We start from the raw sequence: 23,470 nt of genomic DNA, 5'->3' as shown, positions 1-23,470 counted from the left end.
TAAGCAATGTTGGAATCAGATGTAAAAATGATCAAAAAAGTGTTTTAAACTCCTTGGGAACAATAGAACTTTGCCTTGGGTGTGACGAGACTTTTTACAGCAGCACAGTGTCAAATGATTTTGATTGACAGGACGAGCACGTGGATTTCGTTTGAACTAGAAGCAAGAAAAAAAAATGATTATGACTGCCAAACAAAATTGATTTGTTGATAAAGAATTGGTTTTTTTCACTGTCTGATATATTAAAAATATAAAACTCTTTGCATGATAAAGGTACATGCATTTGGGGAAGGGGGGAGGGGGGCTAAGATGGAATCTCTCTCTCTCTCTCTGTATAATTTGTCTGTTTATATATAAGTATGGCAGCATATTGCTAAAATATCAATTTCTGAAATTCAAATCTATAGCAAATAATACGAATTCCTCTTTGTATCCTCTTGTCCATGTGTCATGACGGGGAAGGGGGGAGGTGACTAAAGTAGAAGTCTGCTAAAAAAATCATCGTTAAAAATAATAATTTCTCATAAATATATGATTGCATGAAAATTTTAGAATACATGTGCATTTACAGTGTACAGTGGGGCAAAGGGAATGGTCTCAATTGTCACTTCAAAGATGACCAAAAATTACAGTTTGTTAAAATGTTGATATTTTGCTTACTATAAGGACTAGGATCAACTTTTGTCAGTTGATGCATCTAAGGACCTCATATCATGTTGTCTCAAAAGTAGGTCACAGTGACCTACTTCTTAAATTTTGCAGCCATTCTTTTTCAAAATGATGTAGAGGCATATTTTGAACAATTTAAGGACTTTGATCATCAAACTTTGTCAGTTGACCTATCTTAGGTTCTCAGTGTACGTCTACTAAAAAGTAGGTCACCTTGACCTACTTTTTAGCTCACCTGAGCTGAAAGCTCAAGTGAGCTTTTCCGATCACATTTTGTCCGGCGTCCGTCTGTCCATCCGTCTGTCCGTCCGTCTGTCTGTAAACTTTTCACATTTTCGACTTCTTCTCAAGAACCACTGGGCCAATTTCAACCAAACTTGTCACAAAGTATCCTTGGGTAAAGGGGATTCAAGTTTGTTCAAATGAAGGGCCACGCCCTCTTTCAAGGGGAGATAATTAGGAATTACTGAAAAAATAATGGCATCATTTAAAAATCTTCTTCTCAAGAACCATAGGGCCAGGAAAGATGAAACTCATGTGGAAGCATCCTCAGGTAGTGTAGATTCAAGTTTGTTCAAATCATGACCCCCGGGGGTAGGGCGGGGCCACAATGGAGGATCAAAGTTTTACATAGAAATATATAGGAAAAATCTTTAAAAATCTTCTTCTCAAGAACAGCAAAGCCATGATGAGTCATATTCATGTGGAAGCATCCTCAGGTAGTGTAGATTCAAATTTGTTCAAACCATGACCCCTGGGGGTAGGGCGGGGCCACAATGGAGGATCAAAGTTTTACATAGAAATATATAGGAAAAATCTTTAAAAATCTTCTTCTCAAGAACAGTTAAGCCATGATGAATCATATTTATACGGAAGCATCCTCAGGTAGCGTAGTAAAGTTTGTTCAAATCATGACCCCTGGGGGTAGGGCGGGGCCACAATGGAGGATCAAAGTTTTACATAGAAATATATAGGAAAAATCTTTAAAAATCTTCTTCTCAAGAACAGCAAAGCCCTGATGAGTCATATTTATATGGAAGCATCCTCAGGTAGTGTAGATTCAATTTTGTTCAAATGATGACCCGCAGGGGTAGGGTGGGGCCCAATGGGGAATGGAAAGTTTAACATAAGAACATAAAGAAGAAATATTTCTTCTCAAGAACAGAAAAGCTATGTTTAGTCATATTGATATGGAAGGTAGTGTAGATTCAAGTTTGTTCAAATGATGACCCCTGGGATAGGGAGGAGCCACAATGGGGGATCAAATTTTTACAAAGGAATATATGGGAATTTTTTTTAAAATCTTCTCAAGTACAACAAAGCCATTTGTTACATTGACATGGAAGCATCATCAGGTAGTTTAAAATTCAAGCCCCCCCCCCCCCCCTCCCCCGGTCTTTTCAATACTGAACTGATTTGTGCTTTTGCCTAGCAAATGTGCTCAGGTGAGCGATGTGGCCCATGGGCCTCTTGTTGAATTTTATGGCTAATCTTTTTCAAAACAATTAAACTATTTAATTTGATTACTAAGAGGTTAAGAATCATTAAATCTTGTAAGATAATGGATCTTGGGGCCATAAAACATATTTATTAAAAAGTAGGTCACAGTGACCTACTTTTTGAACTTTGCAGGCATTGGATTTCAAAGTGTTTTAGAGGCATAATTTGGACATTTTAAGGCCTATGGTCATAAAACTTTGTAAGTTGATGCATCTTGGGTCATCAAAAAACGTCAACTGAAAAGTAGGTCACCATGACCTACTTTTCAATTTATATGACTATAATTATACCCCACGCAACAAGTTGCGGGGGGTATAATGTTTTTGACCCGTCCGTCAGTCAGTCAGTGTGTGTGTCAGTCAGTCAGTTCATCAGTCCTGTTTTTTTGTCAGCGGAACTCCTCATAAACCGCTGCACAGAATTTGGTCAAACTTTGCAGATGTTTAGCACATAATGTGTAGATGTGCATATTACAGGAAATTCTGATTCCTTTATTTTTCTGGGAATTTCGGCACTTTTCAACTTAGATTTTTGGCCAAACAATGTGTAGATGTGCATATTACCAGGAAATTCCGATTCCTTTATTTTTTTCTGGGAATTTCAGCACTTTTCAACTTAGATTTTTGGCCATATCTTGAATATAGAGATGAACAGTTTGTCAACGCAACTCCTCATAAACCGCTGCACAGAATTTGGTCAAACTTTGCAGATATTAGAGAGGTTGAGATTTCATACCTGTACTTGTATGGGTATGTCTAGTAGGGAATTCCCTAAATTTCTTGCGTGTTACGTCATCAGTTTTGATGTTGATAAGTTTTCTACACGTTCCTACAACTTGTAAAAAGGAATCTACACGTAGGTGTAAACTTGTAGCTTTTTCAATAAAAACTAGTCAATTTATGTGTGAAACTGTTATTGATGTTCATTATTTAGGATGTTAAGTTTCATGAACAATTATTTTAACCATGTTTTGTTCACTAACTAAAATCAAACTAATGTCACAAAACTACTAAATAGTTGAAACAGAGACATCGATTGCAGTCTACATGTTCATGTTACACGTCATTAAAATCTCAACAGACAAATTACAAAAGACGTGTACGTGTACATCAAAGTTTGTGCACACGTACACATACGCGTACAAGTTTAAAGTCTCAACCTCTCTATTAAGCACACCATGTGTAGATGTGCCTATTACCAGGAAATTCCGATTCCTTTATTTTTCTGGGAATTTCGGCACTTTTCAACTTAGATTTTTGGCCAATCAATGTGTAGATGTGCATATTACCAGGAAATTCCGATTCCTTTATTTTTTTCTGGGAATTTGGCACTTTTCAACTTAGATTTTTGGCCAAACAATGTGTAAATGTGAATATTACCAGGAAATTCCCATTCCTTTTTTTTTTTCCTAGGAATTTCGGCACTTTTCAACTTAGATTTTTGGCCATATCTTGAATATAGAGATGTATAGTTTGTCAGCTGTCTCCTCTTAAACAACTGCACATTATTTGGTCAAGCTTTGCAGATATTAAGCACACAATGTGTAGATGTGCATATTACCAGGAAATTCTGAATCCATTATTTTTCTGGGTATTTCAGCACTTTTCAACTTAGATTTTTGGCCATATCTTGAATATAGAGATGAACAGTTTGTCAGCGCAACTTCTCTTAAACTGCTGCACAGAATTTGGTCAAACTTTGCAGATATTTAGTACACAGTGTGTAGATGTGCATATTACCAGGAAATTTCGATTCCTTTATTTTTCTGGGAATTTCGGCACTTTTCAACTTAGATTTTTGGCCATATATCTTGAATATAGAGATGAACAGTTTGTCAGTGCAACTCCTCATAAACCGCTGCACAGAATTTTGTTAAACTTTGCAGATATTTAGTACACAATGTGTAGATGTGCATATTACCAGGAAATTTCGATTCCTTTATTTTTCTGGGTATTTCGGCACTTTTCAACTTAGATTTTTGGCCATATCTTGAATATAGAGATGAACAGTTTGTCAGTGCAACTCCTCATAAACCGCTGCACAGAATTTTGTTAAACTTTGCAGATATTTAGTACACAATGTGTAGATGTGCATATTACCAGGAAATTTCGATTCCTTTATTTTTCTGGGAATTTCGGCACTTTTCAACTTAGATTTTTGCCATATCTTGAATATAGAGATGAAAAGTATTAAGCCGATGAACTAAGTATAAAGTGATGATGTGGAAGAGTGCCTCTTCCAAAATTGTGAATTTCATGGTCCCTGGGTTAGGAATTCTGGTGTCAGGGTGGGGCTCTAATGATTATATAGTGAAAATGCATTAATTCTTTGAAAATCTTCTCTTCTGCTTCTGGTTATTAGGCCGATAAACTAAGTTATTAGTCCTTTTGAAGAGGAGTGCCTCTTCCAAAATTGTGAATTTCATGGTTCCTGGGTCAGGAATTCTGGTGTTAGGGCAGGGCTCTAATGATTCTATAGTGAAAATGCATTCTCTCTTCTGCTCCTTGGTATTAAGCCGATGAACTAAGTACAGTATTGTGCCATTAGTGTTCATCCAAAGTCGTGTGGATTGTGTATTTTTTGTGTTTTAACATAACTTTATCTGCATACTATAAATAAACGAAGGTACTGTTGTCGGTGAAAATGATGCTATTTTAAGAATGTCCTTGTTACTATCACATGACAAATTTACACTTCACAAATTCTCATCTGCTGTGTGTATTGTCAATGTAATCAATATGGCCACTGCTCGAAGAGAATTGAGTAATGATGTCAAAGAAGTAGTTGTTTCTTTGTATCAACAAAGGGTTGAAACAACAAGAAATATCTTGAAGATTGGGAATACCCTGAAAAACAATAACATCGGTAATAAATCATTTTTGGAAGGGAGGTACTATAGAAAATATTCCAAAAAAGTGAAACATTCAAAACTGGATGAAAGAGATGTGCGACAACTTTTGAGGTCAGTAAAAGAAAACAGAAAATGAAGTTTGTCTGACATAACTGCCTTATTTAACCAACATAGAGAATCTACTGTTTTAAAACGAACTGTGAAGGGAACTTTGTATAAGCAGGGGTATTTTTGTCCCCTAGCTTTCACTGAAAGTGGGGGATATTAATTTGGGTCTGTCTGTCTGTCCGTCCATCTGAATTTCTGTCTGTCTGTAACGCTTTCGTTTCCGCGCGATATCTCGAGAACCCTTTGAGCTTTCGCAATGAAATTTTGCATAGCAACTCCCTATGGACTAAAGAAGACCCTATTAATTTTGAGGTCCAAAGGTCAAAGTCATAAATTCTTAAATTCTGTCTGTTTTAACACTTTCGTTTCCGAGCGATATCTTGCGAATTCTTTAAGCTTTTGCAATGAAATTTTACATAACAACTCCCTGTGGCCTAAGGAAGACCTCTATTGATTTTGAGGTCAAAAGGTCAAAGTTCAAGGTCGTAAATTCACAAATTCCTTCTGTGTGTAACACTTTCGTTTCCGGGCGATATCTCAAAAAGCTTTTGAGCTTTTGCAAAGAAATTTTATACCATAACTCCCTATGGCATCTATCGCCCCTCCCAGAGTGTCCCGCACCATTTTTTTTTTAATTTATTGTATATTTAAAAGTCGATTGTCACTATTTTTAGCACAGGGGCATGTGGAGAGTTATTACGTATAATACAGGTTGTCGGCTGACTTAATATTCTAATTACATCTATTAGAACTGTTTAGTAAAGGCTAAATTAGACAATATGTAATGTGTAAAATTTTGACAATATCGAACGTGAATATAAACATTATATGTAACCTTTTTTTTTTTAATGTTTTTTTTTTTGGATTTATTAAATGATACTATTCAACATGTGAAATGAAAAAGTTACGATGTCTGGCGTGTACAAACTCATAAAATCATTATTACAGTGTGATAAATATTCTGTAAATTAAAAGGAATTTATACACATATTAAAGAATAAGCAATCAAATCTTTCTATCCATATTGGCCTTTTTTAAATTTGCTTCAATAATTATGTATACATTTAATAATTCTACAAATACAGGGGGGCAGTGTGACCACCCTCCCCCCCCCCCCCCCTCCCGAACTGCGCATGCTCTTCTTTTTTCCCTAAGCGGGGGACACAAATTCTCTGAATTAGCTCGTAGGAGACAATTATCGACAATTACTGGCAGAGAGTATTTATCTGGAGAAAGGTTTGCGAGGACTGGCTACCCTGTTGTTTATTGCAACCTCCAACACCTAAGTTCAGTTCGATGGTATGGGGATATGTAACCTTTAATGGTGTAGGCACACTTACTGTCGTAGATGGCAATATAAATGCACAGAAATATATTGATATCATTGATGAACACTTGTGCTTGTTATTGTGCGTCATTTTCGTCAGAATAATTACATCTTCCAAGATGACAATGCACCCATACATAGAGCCTGTTTAGTGCAAGAATTCAAGATACAAAATAACATTATTTTACTTTTGGACAGCTCAGAGTCCTGATGTAAACATTGTAGAGAACCTCTGGCTCAGAATTAAAAGAGAACTGAAAAATGGCAACAGAATTATCACCTCCAAAAATGAACTGGAGACAGCCATTAGATGGGTGTAGACAAATATTCCGGTTGACTACTGTATAGGGGAATAATTTCACGAGTTGTAATTTTCACGTTTTTCTCTCCTCTGACATGATCACAGCTTGATGAATTCATGGAATTGGTGTAAAATAAAAGTTACCTCCCTTGGCTGTAGAAAGATATTCATCATCATTATATATTCACTTCATAAACAATATTCGGGGAGGTTTGAATAAAGTGGTTAGATTTGGTAATTAATTTACAATAAAACAAGTGCCATTAAACGTCTTTGACTATAAAGGTCTAAGGACTTTCCTCTATACTATTATGATGAGTGCATGTACATGTACACCCGAAGATTTTCTTTCTGAAGAAATGATGATATCGCAACGAAAACCACTTGACGATCACTCAACGATAATAATTGTGTTAATGTACATCGACAAAATAATATCCTTCCATATCTACAGTAGATACGAGAGTTATTCAATTAAATATTTTTTAAACCAAAATGTCGGGAAAAAATTAGTACGATTGTTAATGTTAGTTACGCAAGGGTAATCAGTAATCAATACCCATGACCCATGTGTTTTGATTGATCAAACATAGAGCGTTGGCTATTAAAATAGCTTTTCAGCAATAAATACAGGTCATTACCTACTGATTTAAGGACGTTCAATCCTGAGCTTTTGAGCAGATTTTGGTCTTGAGCTTTATTTCTAAAATTCTGCATTATTTTTAAGTTCTAACATTAAATCTGGATTCTACAATGCAAATTATACTATATTCAATGAAAAAATCGCAATTAAATTCCATTCAAATAGGATTAAGCCAGGAACTATATTTTGTGGCGGAAGGTTTTTTAGAAGAAAATGATCATTTTTTCCCTTTTGAAATATATACAGTACTGTTAAGTTTAGATTCCTATTTTTCCATGCTGGTTGCACACAGAGTTATTTTGTGCATTGAAATGTTTAATGCTGGTTCTAAAATATTAATTAAATCAGTTTTTTGTGAATTCTATCATCATATTGTGACAAATATAGAAAATATATTCTGAAACTCCAGGAAAAAAATGAGCCAATTTTATCATAAAATTAACAGTTTTTTAGTAATATCTAAAAAATAACATCATAGACCTTCACTTTTGATTTTCTTTTCAGAATATATAAGATAACTCTGATCAATCTACTTAAATTCAGCAAAAGTTTAAGACTTTAAAATATTTTTCTTGCTTGTTAAATTTTTAATGCCCGAAAAATGACATTTTGTGAGTGCAGAAAGGTCAAATAATTGATTATGCGAAGCAATTTGAAATATTTTTTTTGGTCACAATTTTAATGTGTCTTTTTTAAGAAAGAATAATAGCATACTTTGTCCCATGATTTATTTGGATAAAAAATATTGGAGGGAAAACGTCGAAGATGTTATTTTTGATTAAGACACAAATTCAGTGCAAAAAGGTCATATTAAATGTACTGTAGCGCCAAAAGAAGCATATTGACCCCCATTTTTTGTTTTGATTTTTAATTAAGCTATGTGTGTAGAAGCTAAAAATATACTTGACAAAAAAGTTTAAGACTTTAAATATCAGGATCCAACGTCGTTAAGTTAAGTAAAGCGGAATAATTAAAATAATTGAATGACAAGTACCACTCATAATATATACTGAGTGACTACTGTCTGTAAATATACCTATCATAGTCTATATGAATTATGTGGAGATAATGAACAGTATTTGAGCTCAAAAGTCTATTAAACTCATATTCCAAAAAAATTTATTGAAAACATATTTACTGTTTCTTGAATTCACGGATTTATCAACACCATGAATATAGTGAATATTTACACCGTGAGTTATTTTCCCCCTATACAGTATTCAGATCAATCCCCTGAAGAATACAAAGAGTATTACAATCAAAAGGCTATATATCAAAATATTAAGGTAAGAAAATTCATTATTTTTTATTCCAAGTTTTCTTTACCAAGCTAGTTGTGCAATAGTGGCGGCCATTTTGAATTTGGACAATCACTAATGGCACAATACTGTACATAGTTTTGATGAGGAAGAATGCCTCTTCCAATGTTGTGAATTTTATGACCCCTTGGCCAGGGGTTCTGTGGGGGTGGGGGGCTCATAATATATTGAAAATAAAATAATGCTTCGAAAATCTCCTCCTCTGCCCCTTGATATTAAGCAAACAAACTAAATACATACAGTGACGCCTCGTTTATCTGGACGCCTCTGTCCCCAACAAAATCGTCCAGATAAGTGAATCACTTCTCAAAAAACACTCTCCAAGCATGTATATATGTACATTCCTCTATCAAATTTGACGGCAAAGAAAAGAAACTTTAATATTTTGGTTTATTGTTTTTATTTTATAGTTTTAAAAGAAGTAATTAATTAAATGTATTAAAATGTAATTTACACAATAAAAAATGGATAATAAGCAATATTATGCTGAGACCTCCATTTTAAACACGGGGAATTTTATTCCCCTTCTTTTTGGCATGTGACTTAATGGGTTGATCAAATTTTGACCTGCTGTTGTTTTATTTCCTCATATATTATAATTATTGAAGCTCATATGATATGACAAAACTATTTAGCATCATCATTGCAAATGTTCAAGTATAAACTAACCCCGTATATTCCCCGTATTTTCATTACATAGGGTTACTATATAATTAACTGAACACTGCAAGCAAACTCAGGCACGTGCAGTCAGTGAAAGTATTGAAGACATCCAATGTAAACACAAGCCATCTTCATGGTTATCAATATTTTTTTCTGCAGACGCTAAGTTTGAATTTCAATCATTCAAAAATACCTTGAAAAACGTAATCAACTTCTATACCTAACGCCAGTTTAATATTTTTTTTCTAAAGTAATATACGTTTATAGATGGTAGTACATTAAATAGAAAGATATTTCTTCAATTATGTACTATTCTAAACTATCTTGTGTGAAAAAGTGTTTTAAATGCATTTAAATGAATTTACTGATGTATATACGGTTAACAATATGATTTTAAACTGATTTTTATTTAATTAATTCACAGTGTAAGATAAATTCTTCGAGCTTCATAATAAACATTGATTTAATTGGGATAAACACACCCTTATTATAGACGCTATTGTTTGTAGGTCATAGGTAACCGCCTTCAAACCGACTGCATGGCCAATGTTTTTACAACAATTAACACTACTCATGATAAGTGTAAAGTTCTTTTTTGAAAAATTACCGTCCGGATAAAGGAGTCATTTTTCAATGAAGTATTACGTTTTGTAGTAGAAATCGACCGTCCAGATATGGAACGCGAATTTCTGGATAAATGAGACAAAATAACGTGGGAAAAATCAGTTTCCCAAAAAAAAGTACGGATAAATGGCGTTTGGATAAATGTGGCGCCACTCTAGTTATGATGAGAAAGTGTGTCCCTTCCAAAATTGTAAATTTCATGGACCCTGGGTTAGAGGTTCTTATGCTTGGGTGGGGCTCTATTGATTAATTTGCAAAAATGCATTAATGCTTTGAAAATCTTCTCCTCTGCCCCTGAGTACTAAGCAAACAAACTAAATGCAATAATATCAATGTAAATGTATTAAATATAATTATAAGCAAATGTGCCTTTTCTTTGCTCCTAGGTATCTAGGAGGCAAACAGGGTACACAATTGTAAATGAGTGAAGCAAATGAGAGTTTCTCCCCTTTGCTAGATTTTGTTAATCAAGAAATCCTTGTATATAATTTAATTAACAGCTTATTTGATTGAATGAGAATACAGGAAAGAATGTTATATATATATATAGAAGCAAAATAAAAATGAATGTTTGGTTTAAATGAGCAAAGCATGCTCAAAGTCAGATTCTTGCCTGGAAAGCAATATAAAAGATTGACATAAAGATTATTTATATAATTAGCAAAATTTGTAATAGTACACAGTATGTTTACACTGTGGTGATCTGTTTGACAGTAGATGAGTTATTGTCTCTGGTAGAGTCAAGGTTGAGAAGAGACTGAATAAAGTTGTTTTTTATACTTTATCAAAGTGAACAAAGAATCACAGAGAACCAGGGTGACTTATTGTAATTAGTGACAAGTGGCAAATAGCCATGTTGTATACCCAAGTCTATGTGTACTGAATTGTAGCACAAGGTAAGTGATAAAAACATATTTGGATGTATTTGTATATTTTGCATTCATTATCATCCCAGTAAGACTTGGGAAACCCAAGTGTGATCCCAAGGATATCACTCAGGTCTAGCACATAACAATTAGCAAGGGTATTTTTACCAGATTTTTGAAATTCTTGGGCAACATTGCCTCGTCTATCAGTTAATTCTGTTTTATACTTCTATGGATCCTTTATAGTGTTGTATTTTGTTCAGGTGACCGTTAAGGCCCTTGGGCCTCTTGTTTTGCTTTATGAGATAGCATAAATGTAAAAGAAATCATAAAGTGAACATAGTTTGAGTAAAATATTTAATAAAATCATATTTGTTTGGAATTTCAGATATGACTGGATTAAAGATGGAAAATTGATAGATTTTAATTCAGATGAAGTTAGATATAAAAACAATACTTTACGGATTTATAAAGAACATGGACTTGGTACTTTAAACATTCATCATGTTCAGGAGAGTGATTATGGGATATACCAATGCAGAGCAGGCAGTGCTAGCAGCCAAGCTCTGTCACTGAGCAAAAAGGTTGAACTAATAGAGGCAGATATCTCATCTTTTCAAAATAATAATGACCGACCTCCAAAGGTTGTGCTTCTCGGACAGTATGTAATGCTGACATGTGACCCACCTTACTCCAATCCAAAAGCTATTCTGAAGTGGACTACAGATGACACATTGAAGGAAATGTCATTGAATGACAGAATTGTCATGGATTATGAAGGTATGTTCTGAATGGTGGTAGCTTATTAGTTTTATATCAAAGAAAAGTTAAGTTATAAATAAAAGATACAAATTAAGCAAATTAAGCTCAGAATTTATAAGTAAATAATTTTTGGCTTAGAATTCAGGAGGCTGGGAATGTTTAAAGCTGTTCTGTTCCACTAAATTTAGAAATTTTTCGCCTAAGAAAGTAAAGATTAATTTTTTTGGCCTAAAGAAAACCAAATTAAGTCTAAATTATAAATTTTAACTACATTGTACATGCAGTTAACTCTCAATAAACCACTCCCTTTTGTAATTTAGAAATCATGGCAGTATAACAAATTTGGTGATGAAATTAATTTCACATCTTGGGAAAACAAAGCTACTGTTCTTTTGTACCACAGTAGTAATGTAGTTACCATTCTTGATAGTAAAATATTTTATTAGTAAACTCAGGTGACCTATTGCTATCTGTTTTCATCTGTCGTCATGGGTTTTGCATTAACATTTGAACATTTTCAGCTTCTTCTCTGAAACCGCTCAACCAATTTCAGCCAATTTTGGCATATAGCATCTATGAGTGAAGGGGAACAGAAATTGTGAATTTCATGGTCCCTACCCCCTGGGCCCTAAGGGATGGGGCCAAAACCACTAAAATTAATGCAATCTTTAAAAATCTTCTTCTTTACTCCTGGACATCAAGCAGTCAAACTGTTGCATGATTGTAATAAGCATTGAACCCTCTACCAAAATTGTGAATTTTATGGCCCCAGGGTCAGGGGTTCTGGTGCTAGGGTGGGGCTCTGTTGAATATATATTGAAAATGCATTATTTATTTTAAAATCTCCTCCTTTGCTCCTGGGTATTAAGCAAACAAACAATATGCATAGTTATGAGGAAAGGTGCCTCTTCCAAAATTGTGAATTTCATAGCCCCTGGATCAAGGGTTCTGGTGTTAAGGTGGGGCTCTAATGGTTATATAGTGATTAGTGAAAATGCATTAATTCTTTGAAAATCTTCTCCTCTGCTCCTGGGTATTAAGTCGATGAACTAAGTACATAGTTATGATAAGGAGGAGTGCCTTTTCTAAAATTGTGAATTTCATTGCCCCTGGGTCAGGGGTTCTATTGATTAACAAAAATGCTTTAATGCTTTGAAAATCTTTTCCTCTGCCTCTGAGTACTTAGCAAACAAACTAAATGCCATGATATCAATGTAAATGTATTAAATATCATGATAAGTAAATGTGCCTTTCCTCTAGGAGGCAAACTGTAATAATTAAGTGAAGCAAATGAGAGTTTCTCCCCTTTGCTAGATTGTATTAATCAAGAAATCCTTGTGTATAATTTAATTAACAGGTTATTTGATTGAATGAGAATACAAGAAAGAATTTTATATATACTATATAAAAACAAAATAAAAATGAATGTTTGGTTTAAATGAGCAAAGCATGCTCAAAGTCAGATTCTTGCCTGGAAAGCAATACAGTCCCTGAAAAGTTCTACTTTCCACTTGAGCGGTGAACGAATGCTGAACGAACGCAGAGTGAACGGTGAGTGAATGATGTGTGAACGCTGAATGCAACTTGGTGAACGGTGAGTGAACACAGAACGCGAATGCAAAGTGAACGGTGAACGAACGGTGAATGCAAGATGAACGATTTATTCGGAATGCCTCTGATCTTTTCCTTACATTGTATCTATTCTATTGTATTTTAATTTCAGGTGCAAAAAAAATAAATAAATATTAAATGAATAAATAAATAACTATTCAAAAATTGTCCTAAGAAAGAGGAAACATGCACATTTAGTAAAACTGTTGATTAAGTTTCTTACAATATTTTCTGCACATATGTATGATGTTTAAATTCAGTTGTTTAATCACATGATATTTATCGCTGTAAAACATTGTAATTGTCACTGAACGGTGTAGTTTAAAAGATAAGATTATTCTAGTTGTAAAATAGATATGTTTATTCTTATTTGATATATAAAACCATTTATAATGATGACCTATTATGATAGAATGAATTACAACAGTTGTAACAACCACACATGTATTTCCGTGCCAAGGCGATTCTTGTAAAATAAAGTGAAAAAAATTAAAAATATTTTACAAAGGTCTATGGACGTATTACATAAATACACTCGTATTCTAAAAATTTAATGCAATAATATATTTATGTGTCTTTTTATTTTTTTTATTTATGATGATTTATTAAACAGACTTCTTCATAGTTAGAATAATCTTACTGTGCCTCAGGACAAGCCCTCACATTACAACGGGTCCATAGGACAATATCATTTTAACGATACAATGTTCTATCGAACTTCTACATGTATCTGTAACAATTGCAAGTGATTATACTCAGACAAGATGATACAAAGAAGCATTCATATTATTTGTTATATATAGATTAAAATTTCAGAACTTGATATTTAAGTATAGCATGCTTTTATAGTTTTGATTAAACAGATAAGAGAGAGAGAGAGAGAGAGAGAGATTCCGTTTTAGCCCCCTCCCCCTTCCCAAAATGCATGTACATGTACCTGTATCAAACAAGAAAAATCTTTTTTTTCTAAATATATCAGGCAGTTAAATAACCATTTTTTAAATCAACAAATTCATTTGTTTGACAGTCATAATCAGTTTTTAGCTCACCTGAGCTTCTTCTCAAGAACAGCAAAGCCATGATTGGTCATATTTACATGGTAGCATCCTCAGGTAGTGTAGATTCAAATTTGTTCAAATCGTGACCCCCGGGGGTTGGGTGGGGCCACAATGGGCGATCAAAGTTTTACATAGGAATATATAGGAAAAATCTTTAAAAATCTTCTTCTCAATAACAGCAAAGCCATGATTGGTCATTTTTGCATGGAAGCATCCTGAGATAATGTACATTCAAATTTGTTAAATTCATTACCCCCCCCCCCCCCCCCCCCTTGGAACCACTTTTATATTTAAACTTTTTTAAGCCATACTGCTCAGGTGAGTGATGTGGCCCCTAGGCCTCTTGTTAAATTTTAAAACCTGTGAATCCTTACCTACAAAAAGATAAGTCCTTTCACTCCGGAGTTCCGAATGACAGTGAAGACTGAACTATATGTGAACGCTGAATGCAAAGTGAATGAACAGAGAGCAAACGCTGAACATTTTGTAAACAGTGAACGCGAGCGCATGGTGAACGCTGAACGCAAGACTGTGAAGGGAGAGCAAATGGTGAACGAACGGTGAACATACGCTGAATGAACGGTGAGCGAATGGAAAAATGGGAAAGTAGAACATTTCAGGGACTGTATAAAAGATTGACATAAAGATAGTTTATATATTTAGCAAAAGTTGAAACTGTACACAGTGTGTTTACACTGAGGTGATCTGTATGACAGTGGATGAGTTATTATCAGGTAAAGTCAAGGTTGACAAGAGACTGGATAAAGTTGTTTTAGACTTTATCAAAGTGAACAAAGAATCACAGAGGGTCAGGGTGACTTGTAATTAATGATCATCTAAGGACCTCATATCATGTTGACTCAAAAGTATGTCACAGTGACCTACTTTTTAAATTTTGCGGCCATTCTTTTTCAAAATGATTTGGAGGCATATTTTGAACAATTTAAGGTGTATGATCATCAAACTTTGTCAGTTGATGTATCTTGGGTCCTCAGAGTATGTTGACTAAAAAGTAGGTCACCTTGAACTACTCTGAGAATTTTATGGTGAATTTTTTTTAAAACAATTAAGGTCATTAATTCCAATACTGAGAGATTTAGAATCATTAAATCTTGTAAGGTGATGGATCTAGGGGCCATAAAACAAATTTATTAAAGAGTAAGTCACAGTGATCTACTTTTTTAACTTCCCCTGCGAGATGATCATGAATAATTCATGATTTTCCTTGAATTATTCATGAATTTTATTCATGAAATGTTCATGAAATGTTCATGAAGATCCTATTAACTTATTATTGGACATTTTCAAATCATGAATTTTTATTCATGAAAGAAAGTTGATGAATATTCATGAATATATTTTTTCATGAATAATTCATGAAGAGTCATATTCATGAAGATTCATCATTTTAAGAATTGTCCAATAATAAGTTCATTGCATCTTCATGAACTATTCATGAATAATTTATAAAATTTATTCAGGAATGTTCATGAATGAATAAAATTCATGAACTATTCATGAATATTCTTCCTTATTTGTATACAAAAAATGCAATATTATTATTCACTTTTATTCATTAAAATGCAAGAAGTCTAAATAAGTAAAAAACTGTAAAAGAAGATATTTTATAATACAGCATCTTGAAAGATTTCACAAAATATCTGTTTGTTTTCCAACAATGGCAACAAATTGTTTTTTTTTTAAAGTAAACAACTCTGATAAGTTGATAACCATCATTATATATACATGTATATCTTATTTTACTCTTATTTAAAGTGACAAACTAGAAAGAGTTGAAGACTCTTGAAACACTGTTTACAGACAGATGTAAAGAACTGATATTAGCTGAATTTGAGCTCCCTCTTCTTTTAATAACAATAAAAAAAAACAGCATTCAAATGGCAACACATTTTCATAGTATTGAAGGCTTTGCAATTGCCTTACCACTTACTTGCAACTTTTTGAATGTTTTGAATTTCTCATGTACATGTAGTTCATTCCTGGTAAAATTATGAAAAATTTCAAACACGACTCTGTGCAGAATCCTAAACCTTACTTGGTCAAGAGGAGGGCGGGGTCCTTCCTCAGCATATTTCAAAGTGGGTTTTTTTTTGGCCAGAAATGGAACAGTTTTTAATTCCAGTCTAGGAGAAAAGTCTGTTTAGCAATAGGGCAACAGCTTTGAGGGCTATCAAGCATTTTCGAGCAGAAATGGTCAATTCTAAGATTCTTCTTGGTTCTCCATTTGGAATTTCCAGAATTTCATCATTCGGATCCTTTGATTGAATATCATTCATATTTTCATTTCTTTCTTTTGTTTTTTCAAGAGCCCAGATTTTTTTGCAGAGTTTCTTATCTTCTGATCTCAACTCATCAACATCATTTATGAACTGCTTCTCTTTTCCCTACAAGAACAAAGATTTTCCGAAAATGCCCATGAAGATTTCTGTTACATTTCTTAACTAATGAGAATCAACAAATCTTAAACTTTAACATTTTTACACTGAAACATGGTATTATAATGAAGGTTGCCAAGAACATTCACCTTAAAAAATTCATCTATAAATATCTAGTATACTCTTTATTTAGCTGAAAAGTGTAGTATTAAAAGCAACTTTTGGTGTGTAATGCTAAAAAGTTACATTTACCAAAACAGATTGACATAAAGTTGCAAATGAAACTGCAAAGGGGATCATAAATTTACCAAGGACTACCGGGGTAGCTAGGTCATCCAATATTAAAACAATGATTCTTAAAAGTTTATCATGGCTTAAACACTATAACATAATTAAATATGAAAAGTACTAATTTGTCTTTGTCTAAAGATTCCCTGGACCTAAATTAATGGTTCAAATCTTCAGTGTCACTTTCTGAAGAAAGTGTGCCTATTAAAACAGAATTAAAAGAAATTTTCAGGCAATTTATAACAAAAATAAGATTTTTTTTCCCTAAAAAAAAAAAAAAAAAAGGATATTAAAAAGGTAAGTGCAGAGAGATGCTGCAAACAGTTCAAAGGTTACTCGGTACATTAACCTGCTTGATTTACCTGTAGTATTTAGTGATGTGGCAGGTGGAGACTGCCTTTCTGTTGCTGAATCAGATGATGAAGCTGGTGCTCTTTTTAGGAGCAAATTTGTTTGCCTTGAAAATAGTTTGCTGGAACAGGATGCTATTTAGAAAAAAATATTTTCATTTTTAATGATAGACTATTTGTGTCTGTGTAATCATTTTAATTTGTGAAAGTATAATTATTCTAATAGATTAACTTCAGAGAGTTGAACTGTTTGGCTTACACTTTAAAAGAAACTTTTCATACGTACTGATGCATCCTGAAATGTATGGTTAAATTCTCCAGTTCCTTCTTTTATTTTCTCAAGATGTTTCTTGTCATCTACAAATTTACAATAAAACAATTATATGACTTTTAACTTAGAATTTTCATTTTACACAACTCTTATTAGCATCCACAGTCTTGGGTCAAAACACTTTGTATGTGCCTTATCTAATCAATTAAAGCACCATTAGATTACAAGTGTAAAAGTGGTCAGGACCCCCCCCCCCCCTTTCAAAAAAAAATTCATACTCTAAAAGTTTTGAATTCTTATTGTAAATTTACCAAAATTAGGTTTTATCCCCTTCCCTGCCATTAGCTAAAGATACAGGAAAAAAACTTATACTTTTCTTGCAAGTTTTATAAATTTTAGTTTTATGCATCATCAGCAGATCTAGAAGGGGTGGCAGTTCTTCCATAGAGCAGTCTGAGAGGAAGTTTGCCTTTTTCCCTTGGCTGTCATGTTGTGATAAACTAGCCTATCTATAATTAATGTATATTACTTTGGTTGGATCCCCACTCAAAGCAAAGTTTGGCAAAGTCTTCATTTAAAAAAAAGCATAATAATTTAACAAATAGAGTAACATCTACCGACAGATATCTGATTAAATGATTAAATCAGTGATTGCCTACCGTTTTTGTAACTCACCGCTAATCTCTTAAGTTATGGCTGCAAAGTAGATTGATCCTCTGAATATATATATTCTTCCCTCTTCGTATTCTGTTATTTCCTTAAGAGGCTGACAAAGAATGACTACGCTAATTATAATACTTTAATATCGATCCTCCTACTCTATCAATTCACATTTCCAACGTCTTGCGCGTTTCAAGTTTGCGCCTTTCGTCTTGACCAATGGAAACTTGGGTTCTTAAAAATGTAAGACAGAGCTAGGATATAGTTTCGAATTCCCAATATTTTTATTTTAATAAATAACAAAGACTATCTGAATAATTTTTTACTGGAATTAAATTTTAAAAATCAATATAATTTTTATCAATTAATGAATTCAAAGAAAATTTTTACGTCATCAATGAGCGTCTTCGTTTCGTATTATCATAACAAGTATGGTGGCCATGGAGGGAACCGGAGGACAGCTATGAAGACGTATGGGAGACGAAAAAAATACGAATGTGGATCATGTCATAGATACTTCACAACCATGCAATCTGTGTTGTATCATTTACACACGATGCATGGAAAAAGTATGACTTTTTAACTACATCAATATTTTTGTATGGGGATAAAGCGTTTCGACCCAAGAATAGTACGGTAAAGTACGGATAAAACGCATAATTTTTTAGTTGTAAATAAATATATGACGTGTTTTAACGAAGATTACGAAGTTTTTTCTTAATTGTTTCAGTTTCTCACAACTTGCTTTAATTTTGACATTAGAGAAAATTCGGTCAAACAAAGTACGTTGTGTCGTGAAAAATGAGATTATTTAAAGCACATTTTCAATGTAACTGGTTAATTAAAATAATAATAAAGGAACATGGGTAATTTAATAAAAAAAATTGCTGGCTATGATGATGCAGTGTTTGTTTAATTATAATCAAAACACGAAATGTGTACAGATTTCATGATTTATATTTTTTTCAAATAGTAGATAAATGAAAACATGTAATTAATTATCAGGTCCAGTACAAAGACTATTAATAGCTACGTAAGTATTTAAACCTACCCAAAGTAGCTATTTTTACCTACTTTTTGCATTACTTGCATTTTGTGGCCAAACGGCCGAACAGCGCAACATGGTGAGTACCAAATTTCTAAATGCAGTCACACTGATGATGAATACAACCAAATTTTGGCCACAAATTGATTACGTCTTAAATTAACAATTTTGCATTAATTACTATGCAAAATTGTTAATTTATGAAGTAATCATTTTTTGGTCAAAGTTTTGTTGTATTCATCATTAGTGTGACTGTAGCAAGAAATTTGGTACTCACCATGTTGCGTTGTTCGGCCGTTTGGCCACAAAATGCAAGTAATGCAAAAAGTAGGTAAAAATAGCTACTTTGGGTAGGTTTAAATACCTACGTAGCTGTTAATAGCTACATAGGTAGAAATAGTCTTTGGACTGGACCTGATTATGCCAGGGACTTGTTCAACAGTGCATGTGCATGCAAAAGTTGTATTATGGGAGTTATGAGTGTTTTCTGGCAATCAATTGTGTCAATTAAGTCTTCATGAAAATTCATTAACATTCATTACCTTGATCTAAATGTTTTTTTTCTGTTTTTAAACTGAAAATTACCTATATTCATATATATTCATCATTTGTTCATGAACTACATTTTATGAATATATTCATGAATAAAATTCATGAACCATCTTTATGAACCAGTCATGAACCAGTCATGAATACATCACGAATTTTCATGAACGATTCATCAAAGTTCCTGAAATTATGAATTTCATCTCGCAGGGGTTTGCAGGTATTTGATTTCAAAGCATTTTAGAGGCATAATTTGGACATTTTAAGGCCTATGATCATAAAACTTTGTAAGTTGATGCATCACCGGTCCTCAAAAAACGTCAACTGAAAAGTAGGTCACCATGACCTATTTTTCAATAAATTTGACTACAATTAAATATTTCAGATACTAATTGGTTTAGAATCATCAAACTTTGTCAGTTGATGTATCTTGGGTCTCAGAGTAGGTAGACTGAAAAGTAGGTCATTGTGACCTACTTTTGAAAATATATGGCTTTAATTAAGTATTTCGGGTACTAATTGGCTTAGAATCATCAAACTTTGTCAGTTGATGCATCTTGGGTCCTTGGAGTACAACAACTAAAAAGTAGGTTACCGTGACATACTTTTGAAATTTTATGGCTGTAACTAATATTTTTTGGGTACTATTTGGCTTAGAATCATCAAACTTTGTCAGTTGATGTATCTTGGGTCCTTGGAGTACGACAACTAAAAAGTAGGTCACCGTGACATTTTTTTCAATTATATGACTATAATTAAATATTTTGTCAGTTGAAGCATCTTGGGACTTCGGAGTAGGTCGACTGAAAAGTGGCTCACCATGACATACTTTTGAAAAATTATGGCTTTAATTAAATATTTCAGGTATTAATTGGCTTAGAATCATCAAACATAGCTGATGCATCTTGGGTCCTCAAAGAATGACAAGTGATAAGTAGGTCACCATGACCAACTCTCAGGTACTAATTAGCTTAGAATCATCTTTGGTTCTCAGAGTGTTTCATCTAAAATGTAGGTCATGGTGACCTTCATTTGGAATTTCAAGGCTTTATCTAAATATACAGGACTAGATGAAATCCCGTGCAAGCGCGGGGAATTGAATTTACACCACTACCAACAGAAAATATATTGTATAGTTTCTACTGACGGCCTACAGGCTTATAGCAGGTAGAAATACTTTGTACAAAATCCCGCATGAAGTAGATGTACGTCAGTCTTCACCCTCCCCCCCCCCCCCCCCCCCTCCTTTTTGTAAAAACTTTTCAGATGCTTTTATTTCATTTCCGTCAAGGATAAAAGCAGCGAATATGCACATTTTACTGATAAAATGATTTTTGTTTTTGGGAGGAGGGAGTAAAAATCCACTGGCACTTGGGTCTTGGTTTATAAATATGTGTGTACCTTATTGATATGTAAAAAATGTACTTTACTTTCTTTTTACATATCAATAAGGTACATACATATTTATAAACTAAGACCCAAGTACATGTGTAAAAATCAGCTTTTAACGCCCTGTGAATAGGCCAAGTATTTGATACTGTATTCAGAAAAAAATGAAATGTATTGATTAAAGCACAGAATTTTACAGCTTTAATTGTATTTGAACAATACCTTATTCATTAATTTTCTCTTTTCATGTAAGCAACTTTATTAGGCAGTACAAATTGTTCTTCGGGTTCGTTGCCACGATGCTCTCAGTCAGCAAGGAAATATACTAATTTTACCCATAAATTTATTAGGAAAACCTATTACATACATGTATATGTAATAGCCTTTCGATATATAACAACTTATAATGTTATCAATGGTTTACCATTTTCTTCAATGACCATTCACACAAAGCATTTTTTTATGTTCATACAGCTATTATCGCCTCGTTTTTTCTTTTTAACATCGGGCTCGATGCTATATCTAATGTTCTAGAAGCTTCCGTCAATATTAAGATCGGTGAATGACGAAAATAATTCGCACATTTCCCTTTTTAATCGGTTATCACAACTTATTTCTTTTACATCATTTAAATCAAGTTTTGATTGAATAATTCAGTGATGACGTTTTATGAAATGAATAAACTATTGCTTGTTATCAGTTTCATTAAAAATTGCCAGTAACTTAGATCCGCCAACCGGAAACGCCACCGTACTCACGTTTTTGCTATTTCATGGCTGTTTATAGAAAATGAAAGTAGACTTTTAATTTAATGTACGATACTTACTATGCGAGTGAAATCTCAATATAGTTTACGGACATCAGCTTGTATATAGTGTATTGTTAGAGGAGTAAGTAAGAACTCTGGTGCACCCGTTTCGGAGTTTATTTGCAAAATTTATTAATTTATAAGTATAGATACTTTGAGGCTTCAAATAGAAGTGATAGGTTGTACAGTTTATCAGAAGAGTGATTCAAGGCCCTTGGGCCTCTTGTTAAAATCATGACCCCATGGCATAGGGTGGGACCACAATTGAGGATCAAAGTTTTACATATGAATACATAGGAAAAAATCTTGAAAAATCTTCCTCTCAAGAACAGCGAAGCCCTGATTAGTCATATTGTAAGGGAAGCATCATCAGGTAGTGTTGATTCAAGTCATGACCTCCGGGGATAGAATGCGGCCATAATCAGGGATCAAAGTTTTACATATAGGAATATATAGGAACAAATCCTTGGGTGAAGGGGATTCAAATTTGTTAAAATGAAGGGCCACACCCTCTTTCAAGGGGAGATAATTATGAAATAGTGAAAAATTAATGGCATCATTGAAAAACCTTCTTCTCAAGAACCAATGGGCCAGGAAAGATGAAACTCATGTGGAATCATTGTCAGGTATTGTAGATTCAAATTTGTTCAAATCATGACCCCCAGGGGTAGGGTGGGGCCACAGTGGACGATCAAAGTTTAACATAGGAATATATAGGAAAAATCTTCATCTCAAGAACAGCAAAGCTATGATTTGTCATATTTATATGGAAGCATCCTTAGGTGGTGTAGAATCAAGTTTGTTCGAATCATTACCCCCGGGGGTAGGGTGGGGCCACAATGGACAATAGAAGTTTAACACAGGAGTATATAGGAAAAATCTTCAAAATTCTTCTTCTCAAGAACACAAAGCCATGATTGGTCATATTTATAAGGAAGCATCTGCAGGAGGTGTAGATTCAAGTTTGTTCAAATCATGACCCCTGGGGGTAGGGTGGGGCCACAATGGGTGATCAAAGTTTAACACAGGGGTATATACTAGAAAAAATCTTTTTAAAAAATTCTTCCCAGAACAGCAAAGCCATGATTGGTCATACTTAAGTGAAAGCATCCTCAGGTGGTGTAGATTCAAGTTTGTTCAAATCATGACACTTGGGAATAGGGTGGGGCCACAATGGACGATCAAAGTTTTATATAGAAATACATAGGAATAATCTTTAAAAATCTTCTTCTCGAGATCAACAAAGCCATGATTGGTCATGTTCATGTGAAAGCATCCTAATGTGGCATAGATTCATGTTTGTTCAAATCATGACCCCCGGGGATAGGGTGGAGCTACAATGGACGATCAAAGTTTAACATAGGAGTGTATAGGAAAAAGATTTCAAATACTAAGCTGATTTTTGCTTTTTTCCT

The 23,470-nt window shown here is 33.7% G+C and overlaps 1 protein-coding gene across 2 annotated transcripts in view; it reads left to right on the top strand.

The window, feature by feature from the left end:
- The window catches only part of LOC133195808 (neuroglian-like), a 594,903-nt gene that overhangs the window by 102,079 nt on the left and 469,354 nt on the right, over window positions 1-23,470 (top strand). For both annotated transcript variants that reach the window (XM_061331757.1, XM_061331758.1), the window contains exon 5: window positions 11,260-11,651. In XM_061331757.1, the coding sequence (XP_061187741.1) occupies window positions 11,260-11,651 (392 nt within the window). The remainder of the gene's footprint in view (window positions 1-11,259; window positions 11,652-23,470) is intronic.

This window comes from Saccostrea echinata, unplaced genomic scaffold (genome assembly GCF_033153115.1).
Source record: "Saccostrea echinata isolate AGI-Se365-2 ecotype Australia unplaced genomic scaffold, CSIRO_AGI_Sech_v1 ptg000029l, whole genome shotgun sequence".
In the NCBI taxonomy this organism is placed as follows: domain Eukaryota; kingdom Metazoa; phylum Mollusca; class Bivalvia; order Ostreida; family Ostreidae; genus Saccostrea; species Saccostrea echinata.
This window is presented reverse-complemented; position numbering and strand designations above follow the sequence as displayed.